Source organism: Festucalex cinctus, chromosome 10 (genome assembly GCF_051991245.1).
Source record: "Festucalex cinctus isolate MCC-2025b chromosome 10, RoL_Fcin_1.0, whole genome shotgun sequence".
NCBI lineage: Eukaryota > Metazoa > Chordata > Actinopteri > Syngnathiformes > Syngnathidae > Festucalex > Festucalex cinctus.
In genome coordinates this window covers 24,214,120-24,234,241 of record NC_135420.1, presented here as the reverse complement: position 1 = coordinate 24,234,241, position 20,122 = coordinate 24,214,120, and the positions used below count along the sequence as shown (strand labels likewise).

Here is a 20,122-nt window from a genome sequence, read left to right as displayed (position 1 = left end):
AAAGCTGTCATAAATAATTCTGCTGTGATTAAAAAAGAAAAAAAAACAGAAAACCTTTTGGATAAGTCCTCTGTTGTTTGGAAGACAATTTTCTGCACATCTAGCAGGAAAATCTCTTAAAAATGTACTCTTTCCTCTGTGTAAACACTTCCTAGACAGAAATAACACACAAAACATATGCAAATTATGTTCTACATAGTGTAAACATTTGACTTATGGTTGTTTTCTGCTGTGTAAGTGTTTTTCTGTGTTCACTTTTACCACACACAGAATTTGCGAAGCCACGACAGGAAACACGGATTGACCAATCACAGCGCAGCACAGCACAGAACACCTTCCTTGTGGCTTTACGTGGAATTCAAAGATACAAAAAGGTAATAATGATCATTTTATTGATGAATGCAGACTCTGGATAAAGCTATGTGACCGTCCACATAGTCCAAATACTAATCCTTCCATCAAAATTTAAATACATCATTTATTTTTATTTTTTTTATTTATTAAACTAAAAATGTGCTTGTATTTTTCCATCATTTTCTCCCAAATGTGAAGTCGATTCGCCTCCCAGAATTGTGTTTTCCCCCTGAGATCTTCCACTGCAATGGGATTATAACGGAGTCCAAAAAAAACAAAACAAAAAAAAAAGAGCTCAGCGTGACTCGTGGATTCCTGCTGCTACACAATACGCTACTTTTCTTTTTTTTTTTTACATAAGCGAATGAACTTAGAAAGCCTTTGCCCCCATGATGCATCGCTGCAGCCCGAGAGGCGAGGATAAGAATAATCCATAATGTTGTATCTAGGCCAAGCAATCAAGATGGCGTAAAATGCGGAGATGTTCCTCTATCTCCTCACGTTTACGTCTTCGACATACGCCGTACGTGTTTATCGCTGATGGGCTCCGTCATGAATTAATCACACGGTGAATAATACACGAGCTTCCTTTTAATGGATTGTGAGCACGTGTTTGCCATTGTTGTGTGCTTAATGCTCGCGTGTAACTTATTATCATGCATCACTCTTGTTTTCTTTTGTTTTTTTTTGCTACAAATAAAAGTCAGATCAAATCTACCCTCTCATTCTCAAATAATCAAAATTGATCACAAAGAAACTGTTGCCATTGGAAAATCATTTAACAGGACAGGTGTTTTTTTTTGTTTTTTTTTTCTTTTAAAGTCACATTCAAACATTTGTAACTGTCATACAAGTGTAAATATAAATGAGCTACTAATAGTAATTATATGACACAGCAGTACAAATAAATAAACCTAACAGTCATACGCAGGTAAAAAGGTTAATCCCTGTTAATAATATTCTTAGTTGTCATGCAAGCTTATGAATAAGTTAACATCTGAAAGTAACATTCTTAATGAGTGTCAAAAGAAGTTATTTATTTAGTGTGCAACATTCTGAACGGTCATCCATCCATCCATCCATCCATTTTCTTGACCGCTTATTCCTCACAAGGGTCGCGGGGGCTGCTGGCGCCTATCTCAGCTAGCTCTGGGCAGTAGGCGGGGGACACCCTGGACTGGTTGCCAACCAATCGCAGGGCACACAGACACGAACAACCATCCACACTCACACGCACACCTAGGGACAATTCGGAGCGCCCAATTAACCTGCCATGCATGTCTTTGGAATGTGGGAGGAGACCGGAGTACCCGGAGAAGACCCACGTGGGCACGGGGAGTCTGAACGGTCAAACAAGTGTATATATATAAAAAAAAAAAAGTCACCAGTTGTTAATTACAATAATAATAATATAGTGTTTCCCTCACTCCTCCGCATTTCACTACGGATTCGGCTCTATCGCTCTATCTATTGCTTTTTTTTTTTTTAAAATTGCTTCTACTTCGCGGAAATTCACAAGTGGGCTTGGAACGTAACACCCGCGAAAAGTGAGGGAACACTAGATTGTAAATTTTTACAATTGTGACAAGTGTAATAAAAAAAAAAAGTGTAAAATAAAAAACAAACAAGTTAACTGCTACTTACTTTAAACTAAGTGTCCCCAAGAAGCTAAAGCAAAAAAAAAAAAAAGCAAAAAAAAAAAAAAAACATGTCAAGTTCATCCAAAGATACTCTGTTTACTGAGGTCTACATGGCATGCTGACTTTTGCCTCCACCGTGGTAGCAAACATGTCCGAGCCGCCCATCCGCATGGCTGTTGACGGACGGAAGTAATTCAATTAGGTTCCCGCCATGTTTGTTTACCCGCATGGCGGCGCGTCGGCGACACGGCACGGGGGTGGGTGGGGGATCAGCAGATGTTTTGCGTAGACCCCTTTGACCCGCCGTGGAGAAGTTCCAAGCTCGGCATCTACTCTCTGTGTGCGCGCGGCGGCTCATCGGGCCGTAGGCAGACACGGCAGCTTTTTTAGCCGCGGAAATAATGCAGGGACGACAGTGGCGGTGGGGGGTGCGTTGGGGGGGCGGCGATGAGGCTTCATTAGCTCCGTGGAAGCTTGTTGAGCTGGAAAAACCCCAAAACATTCAACAAAAGAAAAATACAAAAGCTGCTCCGCAGAGGACTCACGCTATGTAGGAGGACGCTTTTTTGAAGGGCTGAGCCCATTTGAATTCTGTTGCTAACCAAAACCGCAGCACCTACGAGGCAGTTTAAGAGTCCAGTGTTCCCTGCACATTAGTAAAGATGATCTTTATGGCACGGTAAATACGGTTAGTGCTCCAGTAGACTCTGGTTTACGGTTACTTCATGCTTCTGTTCTGTTGTTGACCAAAACAGCAGCACCTACAGAGGTATGTAAATATTTTGAACTGGGACATTTAGAGATTTGTTTTTCTAAATTCCAATTATGAATTCATTTTTGGATTGTGATTTTTACCGCCCTTTGCTGATCAGGTGGAAGGCATCGACCACGTGGGTGCTACAGTCTGCGGCATCCATTTTGAAGTGGAAGTTACCACATAATGGCTGACCTGGTAATTAAAGCAGGTTCACCGCATGGTTTTTAGGCCCGTTCACACATCACAGCTTTGTCACATCACAGACAATAACAATAAAACAAAAACAAAAAAAAAGAAAGAAAAAAATCAGAGCGCTAAAGTCTTTATTTAAATGTTGATGCCGTCCCCCAGGCGGAAAAGCTGCCTTTTAAAAAAATAAGCACTTGCGTAATAATAGATAGCGTTGCGGGGGCTGCGACGTGCAGTTCAAGACCAGCCTTTGCCCCCCACTTTTTTCCCGTGCAAACTTTGTTTTCCCTGTGGCATTAAAAATAAATAAATAAATAAACAAAAAAATAAATAAAACATTAAATAAAAAAAAGGCCTCTCCACTTCCTTCCACATGGAGGAGATGATGCAACCACTAAGTGGCAGTGTTATTCCAGTCATGGTGAACGCACGCTGCACCTCAGAGTGGGCTCACATTTAGAAGAGAGTAAATACATGTGATGTTACAACATGCTCCTTGTGTAATGCGGGCCGCTGTGTCAAATGAGGGCATATTGACCAAACAGTTACATATCTGGAACGCTCTCACTAGGACCTTTAGTTTGAGACACAACTGTTTGTACAAGTTGATATATGACCCCCCCCCCCCCCCCCCCCCGCCATTTCTCAAATTTGTCGCTCGATTTATGACCTTATTATAAATAAAATTTGACATTGAAGGTTCATATTTTGGATTATTAGGTCTTCATGCGAGGACATATTGATATGACTGAACAGTTACATATCTGGAAAGCTCTCACTAGGACCTTTAGTTTGAGACATGACTGTTGGCACCTTTGTGCAAGTTGATATATGACCCCCCGCTATGACTGAAATGTGTTTGTAGCTAGTTGATTTATGATCCCGTTATAACGTAAATTTGACATTCAAGGTGCATATTTTGAATTATTAGGTCTTCAAGTGAGGACATACCGATCTGACTAAACAGTAACAGATCTGGAAAGCTCTCACTTGGACCGTTAATTATGAGACATGACTTTTGGTACTTTTGTGGAAGTTGATATATGACCCCTCTATGACTGAAATGAATGAATCAAATTTGACATTCAAGGTGTAAATTTTGGATTATTACGTCTCCATGTGAGGACATACTCATCTGACTAAACAGATATCTGGAAATCCCTCATCAATACCTTTGATGTGAGGTATGACTCCATGTGTTAAAAAATGTATGACCCCGTTACTAGCCTAATTTGACCTAGAGCTGCATGTTTTTTTGTTTGTTTTTTGGTCATCATATGAGGGAAAGCACTCACCAAGACATCTAATTTGAGCTATGACCCCATGTGGTTCGTGGCTAATTGATTTATGACCCTAAAGATCACTGCCAGGTGTCGCTAACATATTTTATAGCTTACATGCATGATGCATGCAAGCTGCACGTTTTCTGGTTATGAAGCTGTAATAGGGTGGCATATTGACAGGTATGAAAAGTCCTCATCAAGCCCTTTGGAAAGGTTGATAAATAAAACTGTGTCACTTAGCACCTCTAATTCATCGTCTCTACTCAGGCTTTTAGGACTCGCAAATCAAAAGCAGCAATTTCCAGGCTACTTTTCCTTGCCAAAGTCACTCTGCGCTCAAGGCTGCAGTGCAACAACATCACACTTTATGGCGAATTCTGTGCGTGCGCGCACGTGTTTGTGTGTGGAGGGTGATTCCAGCTGCGTATCCACGGCGACACAGGAGGCCATAAAGCAGCTAAGAGCCTCTTTCACAAAGACAGATTACGCAAAAGTGTCACATCAGAGAGACGTAACAGAAGCCTGGTGTGTATCCACGTTCACACAAAAGCCAACGAAGGTGGGATACTGCTGCCATTTGAAACGTTTACACAAGCAACCCACAATCAAATAATTAGATAACGAGGGGGGGAACATGCAAACCTTGTGTGCATGAGCGGTTCAGAAAATGGATGGATTTTACTGGTAAAAGGGTCATAAATCCATTTAGCACTTTGTTGTAAGAGTCATTCCTCTAATTAAAGGTGGTGGTGTGGGATTTCTAGATGTAACTACTATTCTGTCACTGTGTTGTATGTTGTCAATATCATGACATAATAACCTAAACTCATGCAACTGACTCATTACAGGGTCATAAACCAAATGATTAAAATGTGAAAATCCACGGAGTAAAATATCATTTGTAACAACTTAAACAGTTATGCCTCACCATCCCTTTGAAGATGTTGTCAGTATGCCCTCATATGATGACAGTAAAATAAAAAAATCAATCAACATTCTAGCTCAAACATAACAGGGTCTTAAATCAAATTTGACTGCTCACAGTCATCACACATCAATTTGTAACAACCTACATGGAGTCATATCTCAAATTAAAGGTCTTGATGAGGAGTTTTCAGATATGTCATTTTTACGATTACAATAATCCCTCATGATGATGTCCCTCCAACAACCCTTACCCCATACAGTATATCATATAGTCGAATTGAACTAGTAGCATGGTCATAAATCGGTTCACACCAAACCACATGGAGTCATATCTCAAATTAAAGCTCTTGGTAAGGTCTTTCTAGTTTTATTCCAATATGTCCTCTTATAGTGATTTAGCCTCCACCCAAATAAATAAATGAATAAATAAATAAATCAAGTTGTCAAATATGGCTAGTAACATGGTCATAAATGTCATATAGAGTCATACCTCAAATTAAAGATCTTGATTGGGCTTTCCAGATTGGCTACTATTTTGTCAATACACACTCAGATGCTAATAAGCAAGAAACATCTGAAACTGACTAGCAACAGGGTCATAAATCCATTTGCAGCAAACCGTATTGAGTCATATCTCAAACCGAATGTCTTAATGAGAGCTTCCTAAATGTTTTATTATTTTGTCAATTTGGCATTGTATATGGTTAGATAATAACAAAAACATGATAATGGATAGATGTTTTTCCTCAAGCACTTATCCCGCACATTACAGTTTTTTTTTCCCATACCAGGAAAAGCCTTGCTCACTCACTCACTAACTGCAGGTGACAAACACTAATGGAATATTCCTGGAAATCCTCCCCGGCACCTGACGGAAACAAATCCTGGGCCGCAATTCACCTTAAAATGAGTGTCAAGGTTGAGCCGAGGCTACTGAAAGTGAAAAAAAAGAAAAGAAAAACGAGCTGTAATTTAGGACGCCGGGGCCAGGGGTGAAGCGAGCGTTCAGGTAGTCATCCAAACAAGCAAGCAAACAAACAAACAACAACGTGGACGGGGAGGAGGAGGCGGAGTGTGCCAGTTCACAGATTTGTCATGCAATGCCTGCAGGGGGACCGTGCATTTTCTGCTCGGCCTCCAAATCACTTTCTGCTCTGCCGAGCCAGCGCACACAGCCTCGTGTGTGATGTATCCAGCCTGATTGCTCCCTCGTCATCATTAACAGAAAAAAAAAGAAGCTTAAATTCCACCTGTGTGTGGACTTTTTTGTTTTGACTTGGGGATAGTTTCTAGTTTCAATTTTCTATTATATATGGTGTCTAAAATATCCGTTGCCTAAATGTTAGAACACCACCACAAAGATGATATTCATTAGCCCGCTATGGTGGTGTTAGCATGAAGCTAAGCACACGAAAGGCAAAACTACTGTGTTTGTTTGTTTCGAATACACAATATAAATCTCTTTGTTTTATGTTTAGTGAGTAAACTTCAACTGGGAGTGGCATTAAACATCTCAAAGCCTCTTACGTAGAATTGTAGATGACGAGCAAGACCATTTTATGAAGGACCATTTGTAATTTATGACAAAGAGGAAATTGCAAACAAATTCAATGATTATTTTGTAAATATTGCCCCAAGATTATCACGTAATATTCCCGACGTAAATATTGATTATGGAAGCATACCTAATAACGTAAACCGTATTTTCTAGAGGCTGTACGACCCAGTGAAATTTTGAACATCGACCTAATTGCATTGAAGTGTGGGGGTGTGCAGCCAAATCCCACACCGGTTCCATCTTTCTTTTACAGAAACATGCTATTCGTGTCGTTTTCGGCTGTGGATACAGAGACCACATTAATCCATTATTTATACAGCTAAAAATTTTAAAATTTAATGAATTGATGGAGTTTAACCGTCTCAAAATAATGTTTAAAGCCCATCATGAAAATTTACCAGTTAATATACAAATTAAATAAAAGAAAAAAAAAAGAAAGTGAGTATAAATTAAGAGGAACCGATATTTTCTCCAAAATAAAATATAGAACAAAACAAAAAGAACGACGTATTTCAACTCAAGGCGTCAGTTTATAGAACAATCTGGATTGTAAAACAAAATCATCCCAGTATATCTGCATCTTTAAAAAACTGACAAAAGCTCAATTACTGGAAAAATACATATCGCACAAGGACATGCTGCTTAATTATTACTTAGAATTGTTATATTGAAAACATTTTGACCACTCGCCGTCATTTACTTTGTGTTTATTATTTTTTTTTATTGTTAATAGGGATAGATAACATAAATACTTCTTTCCGTCCCCATTCATTTCTCTATTGGCGCTTGAAGTCACACGTGCCCGTGCATGCAATTTTTTTTCCGTTTTTTTATTTTTGTGGATAATTTCTAAACTTCCAGTGGACGTACATACAACGCGACATGCAATGTATACGTCATATAATTACTGCTTCTTTTTTTTTTCTTGGCTCAACAAACATTTTGTCTGTGAAAGCAGAGCTCGTTTGCGTGCGCGTGAGAATGATGATGCCCTTGATAAGACCACAGCATTCCCCTTTCAGCTCAACTCTGTTGGGGGGAATGAAAGTTAATTTGAGGTAGCGAGGTGAGGAAATGTAAAAAAATAAAAAATAAATTATATCCCGCCTTCCCAAATTGAAGTGAGCATCCGGAAAAGAAGAAGAAGAAGAAAAAAAACAAGTTCATTTCCACCTGCGTGTTGATTCGCTAGCGTTAGCGTAGCTTGTTTGGAGGGGAAAAAGCAGGATGTTCGGCGGCTACTAAGAATAGCTCGGCTGACCCACTTTTTCAATTGGGCTGAGTGTTATTGTGCAAAAGGAGAGATCACAGCAGACTGTGCAAGTAGGCTTTGTTGACTCTGTGGATTATTTCCAGACTTTATGTTTATTTCCATTGTGCAAGGTGGCGGAGATCGTGAATAACTGGCGAGGAACCATCGCGTTACAATAATTGCACGACAAATAATTTCAATAATAATTTCAACTAGCTTAAAAAATTCACGACTTCTGGGGTAAATATCGTCTGATTCCACATTACTAACAGTATTTGCACAATTTAACATTTAATATCAATTTTTCCCCATTCATTTTCAATGGGACAGACATTGAACTTTTTTTAAAAAAATTTTTTTATAAATGTCACTTTCCATGTGGTAAAGCACGTTGTCCAGTAACCAGGAGGTTATAATTTCACAATATATCTCTCAATGAGCTTCATAAGCATTAAAATCTTTGCATTCAGCTTTCAGCATTCCCAAGCAATTTCTCCAGAAATTGCACTTAGTCCAGTTATTTAATAATAATTAATATAATTTTATTTTTGTTATTTAAAAACACAACCACAAAAATAGTTTTTTTAGGGAGCCTGAAATTGATTAATGGCATTTCCATTCATTTTAATAAATTGAATCAATCAAAAATGCCAAGGTAGCACCTTGCACAATAGAAATAAGCATAACCTGAAATAATATAAAAACCTGCTCGCGTGCAATGTACGGTTAACATAACTCAAGTGATACCTCCTCTCGACATGATGAAAATAATCAGAATTCTAGCAAGGCGCTGAAGAGCTGTGTTTAAAAAAAAAAACCTGGACAACAAACCCCACCCCATCTTGACACCTTCCTCATCAATGAAAGTTCTGCGATTTGCGGCTGGGAACGGGAAAAGGAAGCATCGCTCCTATGGCAACGGAACATCGCTTAAATGAAGACAAACAAGCGGCCTCTGAACCTCCACCTACGCTCACGCACACGCGCGCGTTAACTTTGTAGCTGATTGCCAAAGGCTGCGCTTAAATAGGTCGCGCCTGGGAATCATTGTATTAAGCGCCGTAAATAGAAATAAACAGCGGAACAATAACGGCGCGTCGGCATCTTTTTGGAGGGCTGTGCCAAAAAAAAAAAAAAAAAAAAAAGCAGAAAGGAAAAGTCCGCGGGGAAGTGTCATTTATTTTTTTCCACTCATCTTTTTTAAGTGTGAAAAGCGTAAAAAAAAAAAAAAAAAAGCCAATTATGAGCAGACAGACAAGGGCGTGATAACATTGTTGGCTAAATGAACTCTTGTGAATGAGGCAGATAAGACCAGGCCACTCCACTTAACGCACGTCAATGACCTTTTGTGAAGAGGAGGCTGATTAGAGAGGCTGAAAGGAAGTGAGCAGTAAAAGACAGGAAGTCAATTTGCAGCCTGCTCGCGCACATGCGGGCTACGTTTCAAACCAAAGGAAGTTGTATCGTCCTTTTCATATTTGTGCTTTGATTGACACTTGCCCTCAAACTAAGGGTGGACACATGGACCAGGTCATTTGTAAATTAGGTAAAAACAGATAAACAAAAATGATTAAAATAAATATTTTTGAAAATTAGGCAGGGAAAGCCTACTAGAACATCTGAGCTTCATGGTTAATCCGAGGCGTGTGCTGGTTCACATTTAGCATGAATTTGGATGTGATTGATTAATTTTGTGTTTGGAATGATGTAAATGCACAATTCCACCATAATCGCGTTACATCACCTCCGCCCCAACTTAGACCTGGTTTTACCTGGTCTAACGTCTAGTGTAATTTCTGTCATCCAATTATCAGGTGCGCTGGGGGCACGTAATAGAAAATGCCCTCCGGAAGGCCCAGTAAGATCCACCGAAGTCTACCAAATTCCCAAACATGATCAACTCGGCACTTTGTGTCTATATCCAAGTAACGGAAACAATGTATTTATTAAAAAAACAAACAAAAAAAAGTCAGGTAAATCCTACTAGGACTTCTGAACTTTATTAGGAATTAATCAAAAGCATTTAAAATGGTGGTAGTTGTGTGCTGACTCCCATTTAAAAACAAATTTGAATGTGTATTGGTTAATTACAAACAAAGCGACACCCTCAGTTGCAAGGGGGTGTGCACACTTGTGCAACCACATTATCTCAGTTTATTTTTACCCCCGCCCCCCCTCTCAATTTCTTTTTTTCGTTTTCCATTAAGTTGCAAGTTAGATCAGCAATGGTGTAAAATGTTTTGAAATTATTTATCTTAAGACTGGCATTTTAACAGGGGTGTGTAAACCTTTGATATCCACTGCCTAAAATAATTGAAAAGTGCATTCATGGTCTATCCGAAGTATTCTTATGCTAGTGGAAAGTTCCACATTGTCCGGTCGTGTCTACTCGTCTCCGTTATCTGGTTCGGCTTCCCCGAGTGAGGTTTTCTTGAAGCGTCGAAGCAGATGGCTGGCAAGATGCGCTGAGGTAAAAAAAAAAAAAAAACCAAAACAAAACAAAAAAAAACACTGTGCGTGCGGCTTGAGAGCTCTGAATGCCATCTACCCGTCATCCTATTCAGCTATCCACTTGTCATCCTTTATCTCCTCTGGGATGGCCGCCTGGGGGGGCTGAAGCTCATAAACACGTAGCCAAAAACAAACAAACAAACAAACAAACTATAATCATGCTTGATTTGATTGACACCTGTCATGTCATTAGTCCTTATGTAGCAAATTTTTAAGTTTCTGCTAATCACACTTTGGTCCTAAGTACTTCCTGTCAGTGTCAAGCAGGGCTGGACCGGCAATCTGGCATACAGGGCAGATGCCCGGTGGGCCGTTCTATCTTTTGGGGCCAATGCAGTGCTTTCTAATGAGCCTATTATTTTCCGCAATTTTACTCCAAGCGATTGGCCCACAATTTATGCAATCCAATCCACTTTCTTTTTAGAGCACATTTTGTAAACAAGGGCGGCACGGCGGGATGAGTGGTTAGCACGTCCGCCTCCCAGTACTGAGGACGCAAGATCGAGTCCAGGCTCCGGCCTTCCTGGGTGGAGTTTGCATGTTCTCCCCGTGCCCGCGTGGGTCTTCTCCGGGTACTCCGGTCTCCTCCCACATTCCAAAGACATGCTTGGCAGGTTAATTGAATACTCTGTATTGTCCCTATAGGTGTGATTGTGAGCGTGGATGGTTGTTTGTCTCCGTGTGCCCTGTGATTGGCCGGCAACCAGTTCAGGGTGTAACCCGCCAACTGCCCGAAGCCAGCTGGGATAGGCTCCATCACCCTTGTGAGCGGTTAAGAAAATGGATGGATTTTTTAACTGTTTCCAAAGTGCTGCACATTGAGATCCGCACACTATCATACACATAAAATCTAGTAAACCAACTATTTAAAAAAAAAAGTCAAAATAATAAAATACAAAAAAAATCTAAAAAAAAAACAACTTTAAAAATAAAGAAAAAAAATAAAAATAAAAAATAAAAAAACATGAAAATACCCTGGGCACCACACAATTCACGCTGAATTAAAAGCCAAGGAATTAAAAATAAAGAGACTTAAATTCAAAGAGACCAGTCCATTAATATATTTCAAATATAGATAGCAAAATAAAACTTGTGACTTCCTGCCTGCTTCATGTTACCCTGCCTTCACGTGCTATGGGAAAGATGGCCGTTACCACTCGGAAACTCCTAATTACGACAGAGTCCTGTTCATGTGATTTTGTTGTTACAGTAAAATTGTGTATGCGACGTAATTGTGTAGATTCTAAAACAGCCTGATTTGCTAGCGGACGTTAAGTATCAAAATAAATTCCCAGTTCTCCAGTAGAAAATTCGACATGATGGGGCGTTCAGGTGCAATTTTCTACTCGACATGTGGTATTTACCATAATAACGATACTACATGAAGGCAGCATAAAACCCTGTCAACTGCACTTCCTGTCAACTGTCCAGTTTCTGGTAATCACTTCCTGGATGTAATGTAGCTCCTACGCTGACTATTTTACATTAAGCACTTCCTGGCTGTTACAAATTACGCCTAAGTACTTCCTGCCAGCGTCACGTTTTTCATAACCACTTCCTGCCAATTTCCCATTCCGGGAAGATTTCACGCGTCGTCGTCGCCCTGCCGTGTCGAGTTAACGGCACTCACACGAGAGCTGACAACTACACGCTACAACCCGTGACTATTTCGACAGCTTTGCCTCTTTTCCGTGCCAGCTCGCAGCCCGCTCTTAATTCTTAATGATTTCTTCAAATGCGAGCGGGTATCACTCGCAATTTTTTTCCCGCCCTAGGTGCAACATTCCGAGATGTAAATCCGAGGCTAACCCGCAATGTAAGCTCCCGCCGGTGCTACGTGTGGCACCATCGCGAGCGTGCCGCGCGCAAAAAAAAAAAAAAAAAAAAAAAGCCGAACCGCAGACGCCATCTGCAAAACGACTTCCAGCGTGTAGGATGTGAATCATTGACGAGCGAGCAACGACGAGGCTAATGCTAAAAACACGGAGAGTGTGGTTCACCTCAAAAAGGGGGTGATTAAACTTTTAAGAATGGATGAGTTTAGGAGAGGGGAGGCGTTTGAGGATAACGAATTGAACTCAGATTCTCAAAGTAGGTGTTTTACTTTGAAGACTTCCTGTCTGCTTTACTAAGGACTTCCTGTTTGCTTTACACTTCTTTAAAACACTTTGTCTGCTTTACTTTGCTCTAAAGTACATCACATATGTTTCATTTTGCTCAAATACTTCCTGTGCGCTTTCTCGACTGAATCTCAACTAGTAGGTTAATTGTGAAGCAACTTCCTGTTTGTGTTACGTTGCTCATGAGTACTTCCTGTTAGCGTTATCTTGCTTCTGCTCACTTCCAGTTTGCTTTGTGCTACCCTTCATGGTGACTTGTAGGTTTCGTGATGTTGCTAGGCACTTTCTGTCTTCTTTTCATTGCTCTTGAATGTTTTCCGTCTACATTACATCACTTGAAAGAACTTTGTCTACTGTACACTATGTTTTTCATCTTTACATTGTTCCATAACATTTCCTGTCAATTTCACTGCTTGCCGCATATATTTCGACTGCTTTGTGTGTGTCATTTATAGTTGACTTTCATTCAACGGTGATGGGTGACATATTTACATTAGAATTAAAAAAAAAAAGTCGCTAGAGGCAGAAAATAGACATTTAAAACTATGTACAAAGCAACATACTGCAATTACGCTGAAATACTTTCACTTTGAACAATAAGGGTAAATTGAATTATAATAATTATGCCTAAGATTTTTTTTAATCTAAAAATATTTTTGATGATAAAACATTTGTTCCCAATGTGACAGTATCTGATGTTGCTTTTAATCCAGTGCACAGACTAAAGTCAATGATAGTACACACAACCTGTGACATTCAGCTGTTTACACACACGCGCGCAAACGCGCGCAAACCTTGCACTGCTAATCCAGCAAATCCCCCCCCAACGCACACAAACACTCACACACACACGCACATCCGCGCACACACAAATTTCCTCTCCTCCCAAATCCCCTTAATCACAGCCGCTTGATCCCCAACAAAAAACAGGCCGCATAAATCAGCCGGGGATAAGAAGAGACCTCAGCCAGGGTGAGACGACGTGAGGAGCAGGAGGGGAACACAATTTTTTATTTTTATTTTTTTAAGAATACATCAAGTGACATTTGGGCGTTTATCACCTGAGAACGTGTACGACAAATTGTATGATTAACTAAAAGAGCAGTGGTACAGTAAGAAGCGACAATTTCATCCTGTGGTTCACAAATTCTGAGAGTGCCCAACAGTGGAATTGAATAATTTTTGGTATAGTCTGCCACTTTACAAGTTGATTTGATTAAATACACAATGGATTAAAATGAATGGATTAACTTATTGATCTTTTTTATTGTAAATAATAAAGATGAGTTAAGAACTTTCAAAATATATATTGTGGCCCTCATTTTTTAAGAATTGAATGTAAAAATATGTACATTATATTTTTCACCTAAAATGTATTTTTTTTAAAGAAAATTTATGCTAACTATATATATTTTTAAAGCTAAATAAATAAATGAAATAAACATACAATTATATATCCACATATTTGATTGCTTAAATTGTAAAAAAAAAACATTTTAAAAATAATTATCACTTACCTAATTTTAAATGAAAAAAATATTGGTCAATTTTTTTTTTCTTATTAAAAAAAATAAAGGTTAGTTCATTAAGTGGTTGACTTTCTCCCAATTATGGCATCTTCTACCACCTTTAACTCATTCACTCCCAGCCATTTTCACTGAAGCAACCCCCTTCGCTCCCAGCTGTTTTACTTGATTTTGACTGATATTGCAAGGCCCACAGAATATTGTGTTCTATTGCTATGAAAACATGAAAACTTACGAAAAGAAAGATAAGAGTCTCTTCTTTCATCAAGGAAAAAATATATTTGCATCTGTTTCCAATTTTCAGCAATTATTATTCACAAACCTGTTGATAACACTGGCAAAAAGAGCTTGTTGCTACATAGCCCTGGCTGATCTCTTATATTCTGCTGCCACCACTCCCATTGCTTTAAGCCACCTCTTCATTTCAGAAGCTATATTTTGACTAATTTTAGTCTTTTCTGCAACCAAAAATTCCTACACAAAAAGCTACATAATTCCAACATACCATAGATGAGTTGATTACATCATACATGTTAACTTCATAAAAGAAGAAGAAAAACATCTGTGAAAGCTTCCAATACCTCGGAGGAAAAAGAAAAAGAAAATCATTTTCGGTATCATATGTATATTGGATATATCGACAAGTGCAACAGTTCCTCCCCTGTGTGGCTAAGAACTAACAAAAGTCATGTGAGTTTTGGGGGGTTTCGGCTTGGCCGACCGAGTTTGTTAGCAAAACACCAACAAGGGATGCTTGCTGTGAATAATTCATCACTCTGGTCTTTGTTGTGTGTCCAAAAAGATTCACTTTTTAAAAATAAAAATAACTGAAGCTCCACTCGTGATCAAATAATTGTCCGTCAAGGGAAATAAAACAACACTTTTTTTTTTTCTTTTTCAATATCAAGAAGCAAAGACATCTATTTCAATAGCTTTGCACTCATGAAATCACTGAGACGCATTAGGGACGAGAACAGTCAATTAAACGTCGTGTGGAGAAAATTGCTATTCATGCTGGGACTTGTATTAATATATACGCACCCACTAATAGACTCATTGACTTGAGTGTGCACATATTTACATTTAACACGTCTAACTCTGCAGCTCGAGTTCAGCCCGATTATCATTAACACAATTGATAACTGCAAATTTGAATGCAAATCAAGAAACTTTTCAAAACACTTTTCAACATGACATTGTCACATGGAGGAATGATGTTAATCACAGACACGCTCAGGAAATTTAGTCGACGCTAATACGAGGCTAGCTTAAGTGGCTAGAATAATAGCTAAAATCGTGCTTAGCATACAAGCTGATGATATCAAGGCGAGAAGAGTGTCAAAATGGTGGCTTAATGTAACCGCTAAAGAGGATGTGGCTAAATAGCGGCTAGTATAGTGGCTCAAGTGAATAGAATACTAGCTAACAACAAAACAGCTAACAGAATGGCTACAATGGTGTGGCTAACAGAGTCGTTAAAATAGTAGCTAATAAATCAAACTATACTTTTGTTGTTCAAATCATAAGTGACCTTTGTCTGGCCTCCTGCACTCTCTCATCGAGTGTGATCCTGGTAGCGCTCGGGTAGTTGGTAGCGGAGCGAGCGGCGTCTGCTTGATATTCATGGCGGGAGCGTCGTGAGGATCCGGGATAAGTCCTCCGACTTTAGCGACTTACGGGCGGGAGCGCTACGGAAAGGTAACGCGGTTCTCATGATTTAAGGAGCTCTTTTGAGGCGGCACCTTGCGACCTCGAGGCTAAGAAAAGAGAAAGAAAAACTCACTTTCACTTTTCAACCTTTTCATTCTCGCACGGAATTGCTAAGAAAGACAAAGAGCATGCCGGAATGAATGGAACAGCGCGCTGGTTTCCTTGACAGCTAGTCACAGAGCTTACACTTGGCCAAAGGTAATGGCTAAAATACCGTGGTCTAATAACAGTGCAAATAGAGTAGCTAATATTGATGAAGAACATCAGAAAATTCTTGTAATGACGCATGATTTCGGAAGAAAAACTCAAAAGACTAACTGTGAGCTCACTGAAAAGACGACTAGCCAACATGCTAAGATTGCTAATGAAAAATCTAACATGCTCACAGATGAAAAGCTAACATACAAATGTAACTAAAAAGGGCTAACACTCACAGAAGACAAGCTAATATGCTAAGATTTCATTGGAAAAGCTAAATGTGCTTCGTGATAAATATGCTCATTTATTATGTGCTAACCATTTAGCGTTCGCATCATGTACTAGCTTAGCAAAATGCCAGGAAATGATAAAGATCTGTCAGCGTGTCATAAGATAAGGTAAGCCAAAGTGCTCAGTGGAAACTAACGAACTAAGAAAAGGTTAATATGTGAAAGAGATTTTCAGTAATTGTGTGAACATAAGTGGACGATTTGGCGTAAAATGTTGAGTGCGCTTGATTAGCCAGACAAGTCCTTAGCAGTTTTTCACGTTGCTACCACTCCACAGCAACACTGGAAAAACGTTGTCACCTTTCTCCTCCTTGCGGCACCCATTTCATCCCCTTGCAGCCCCATTTCAACCTCTTGACCCCAATTTGACCTCCTTTGGTTGCCCCTGTTACAAACCCTTCCTTTCACCCCCTTGCGGCCGCTGCGTCCCCTTGTGGGCCTCTTTTGGCCCCACTTTCACCACTATGCGGCCCACCTGCTTCCAGTCTCATTTTGTCCCCTTACAGCCACCTTTTAACCTCTTTCAGGCCCCTTTTGACCTCACTTTCAACCCTTCAGTTACCCACCCTTTAGCCTCTCACAACCCCATTTCACTTCCTTATACCCTAGAACCCACTTGGGACCCCACCCCACCCCCAATTTCTTCCCCTTGCGTTCCCATGCAGCCCCTTATTAACCCTCTTATAGCCATACTCTTGACCCATCTGCCCTTATTTTGCCCTCTTTCTCCCCCCACTAACCTCTCCTGCAGTCGCCCCACCGCTTGCTTCAGAATAATTCAGTGTACTAGAAGACGTTTAAGCAGGAGGAAAAAAAAAAGCCAGCGGAGAAAGTGGAGTCACGGCGGGATATTTATGCAGAGGAGGGGACTGTATGGGGGGGGAGGGATGGGGGGTGCGCAATGTTGGCCGGGGGGCGCATCACTCATCAATTTGTTTGTAAACAACAGATTTATGCGCACTAAAGCGAGCGGAGAGCCGCCGGCGACTTTAGCGCCGCACGCAAACGCATGCACAACGAGCTCAGCGCTTTTTGGCCTGCAGCCTGTCGAGCCAAGGAATGGGGGGGGGGGGAAGAAAAATGACCAGGAAATCTCTCGTCATGCTGGCACGGCAACAGCTACTAAAACATGCACAGAAACATGGAATGACTCAATATTACCAAATAGAAATAAAAGAAAAACCTGAAGTTATCATGCTAACTGTCAACAATGAAAAAGCTAACAGGAGACAAGGTTGTATGCTAACAGTGAAAAAAAATTAATAAAGGAAAAGCTAACTTGCTAATAACTGAAGAGGCAAGAACACTCAAACAAGAAAAGTTAACATACTAACAGGAGACAAGCTTACATGCTAACTAGGCTTTTACAAAAAAAAAAAAAAGATAAAGAAAACAACCTAACACAAGCTTAGCTAAAATGCTAGCTATACGAACATAACGGAAAAATCCTTGCAGAAAACAAATTGAAAAGAAAAACCTTGACAGAAGAAAGCTAAAATGCTAACTACTACCTTGTTCAGAAAAGCTAACCCATTCACATCAGGTAAGATAACCTAATAACAACCAACAACAAAGATGGTACAGGCAATTTTTTAAAAATTATTTATTAAAGAAGGAAAAAAAATCAAAATATATTCTTGCGCGTCAGGCAGCTATCTTGTTTACTTTGGTCACACAGGGGCAAAGGCACTTTTTTAAAGCAAAAAGACAGCAAGCTAACAGCACAACAGCATTAAAAAAAAAAAAAAAAAAATTACGTAAAATTTTTAAAAGTATAAATCGATTTATTATGTGCTAACAATTTAGCGCTAGCATCATTGACTAGCTTAGCAAAATGCCGGGAAATGATAAAACTCTGCGAACGTGTCATACACTTGGGGACTAGAAGTCTTTCTTAGTCAGATGCTTTTATGCTAATTAAGCCAGGCTAACTTAAGCGTCTATTGTTATTGAACAAAATCTCTGGTATGCCTTGCTGAGCACCACGGCGAGAAACGATAAGAACTGATGAAAGTGTCGTACACTTGGTAGTCAAATTACAACGCTCTCACAGTTAGTTAGCTGTCTTTACGCCAATCTATCTCAACTGCAGTTTCAAACTTGCAAATTACATTCGAGTTAGCTTGTCGTACACATGTAGTGTCGGCAGCTAGTTGCTAACTAGCCTAGCTTAGCATAACGGTGAGGCTATGTTCATGCTAAGTTAGGCTATGTGTAGCTTCTATCATGATGCAAGAAGAAATTGTATGCCGATTAGCCTTGTTTAGTATAAAGGCAGCAAATGATAAGTCGGGCAAAATATTGACAAATGTGCACGCAGTTGGTAACGGCGGTGGCGTACCATGGTATTACACAAAAATAGCGATGAGGATGCTCTGCACATGTTAAAAAAATAAAAAAAAAATCCTTAACCCATAAAAATTCTCATAAAGTGTCCATGCGACTGACATTAACCATATTAGTGGCAAAATTTCTGATAGCATGTGAAAAAAAATAAAGTTGTACATTTTTTTTCCCTGCATAGGAGAAATAATAGTTCATAAGAGGCCCAAAGGCTTCAACGCGAGGCTATTTTAACGGAATGTTAGCATGATGTTGATCACTCAATAAACATGATAAAGAAAATGTTGGTCACAAATGGCGAAAATGTTGATAGGTATTGGCCAATTAGCCTAGTTTAGCATAAATGTTGCGGATGATAATCTGGCATGTTTGCTCTCCAAGTCAGTAATCTGTATGCTAAGAAAGGATAACTGTACCTTTTGAAAATGTTCCTAAGGTAGGCTCCAATGCCGATTAGCGTAGGTTATCATAAAAGTGGGCAATGCTAACAATCTAGCGACAATTTAAGATTTTCTCAATATCTTGGGGTTGTCGTACTCTTTACAGTCAAGACTATAACTGTCTCTTAGTTGTTTTTACGCTTAGCTAGGCTAAAGATAGCGTCACTGAGCAGCCTAGCATAAAGGTGAAAAATACTAAAAATATGCTAGCGTGTTGTTGTGAATCAAAATTGATTCGGTACATTTAGGGTAAATTATTTGAGTTTCTACTAAGCTATGCTCGCAGCTAATTGCTGATTAGCCTAGCTTAGTGAGTCAAATTTAATATAATTGCCAGTTAGCTAGCTTTATGCTAAGCTAGGCTAAACCATATCATACGGTGATGCTAATCGCACAACAACGTAGTTAGCATAAATGTTTATCCAAGCGCGAGAAAAAGCGTTTGCGCTAGCGAGATGAGGAAGGAAGAAGAGATAAGCGAGCACAAAAAAGGATTGGTCGCCCGTTCAGAGGTCAGTGGTGGCCTTGGCGGAGAGCGCCTGGATGCGTCCCGTGTTACAGTCCTTGCACAGGACGTGTCCATCCAGAGGGTAACAGCCCTGGTTGTCACCCTCGGACAGCAGACAACCGCAGTCCTGCAGCCCCCCCCAAAAAAACCACACAACGTTAGCACGCTGACACATGCTAGCTTAGGCTTTACGCTAAGCTAGGCTAATCAGTGAAAAACGAAGAATGTGTTAAAAATGCTAGGGTAGGCTTTTATGCTCGTTCTAAAGTATATTTGGGCTAACTTTATTATAATTATGAGTATACTGATGTAAATGTAGTGTGATAGTACGTACCTCACAACGGTAACAGTGGACGTGGAAGTCTCTGTCCAGAGCCACAATGCGGACCGTCTCCTCCTGACCGGGAGCGGGCATGATGGGCTCAGAACACACGCAGCAGCGCGGCGCAAACTTCCTGCTCAGCCGCAAAACAAACACACAAACAACAACTTACAACTGCTAACTATTTTTGTTAG

The 20,122-nt window shown here is 39.9% G+C and overlaps 1 protein-coding gene and 1 long non-coding RNA gene across 9 annotated transcripts in view; one reads left to right on the top strand and one right to left on the bottom strand.

The window, feature by feature from the left end:
* The window catches only part of LOC144027046 (uncharacterized), a 37,454-nt gene that overhangs the window by 1,254 nt on the left and 16,078 nt on the right, over positions 1-20,122 (top strand). The window contains exon 2 of the long non-coding RNA XR_013285356.1: positions 271-374. This is a non-coding gene — a long non-coding RNA (uncharacterized LOC144027046). The remainder of the gene's footprint in view (positions 1-270; positions 375-20,122) is intronic.
* Positions 17,895-20,122, bottom strand: part of lpp (LIM domain containing preferred translocation partner in lipoma) — a 138,690-nt gene continuing 136,462 nt past the window's right edge. For all 8 annotated transcript variants that reach the window (XM_077534294.1, XM_077534291.1, XM_077534289.1 and 5 more), the window contains 2 exons: positions 19,941-20,061; positions 17,895-19,733 (listed from right to left, as the gene is read on the bottom strand). In XM_077534294.1, the coding sequence (XP_077390420.1) occupies positions 19,605-19,733; positions 19,941-20,061 (250 nt within the window). In that variant the 3' untranslated portion in view covers positions 17,895-19,604. The remainder of the gene's footprint in view (positions 19,734-19,940; positions 20,062-20,122) is intronic.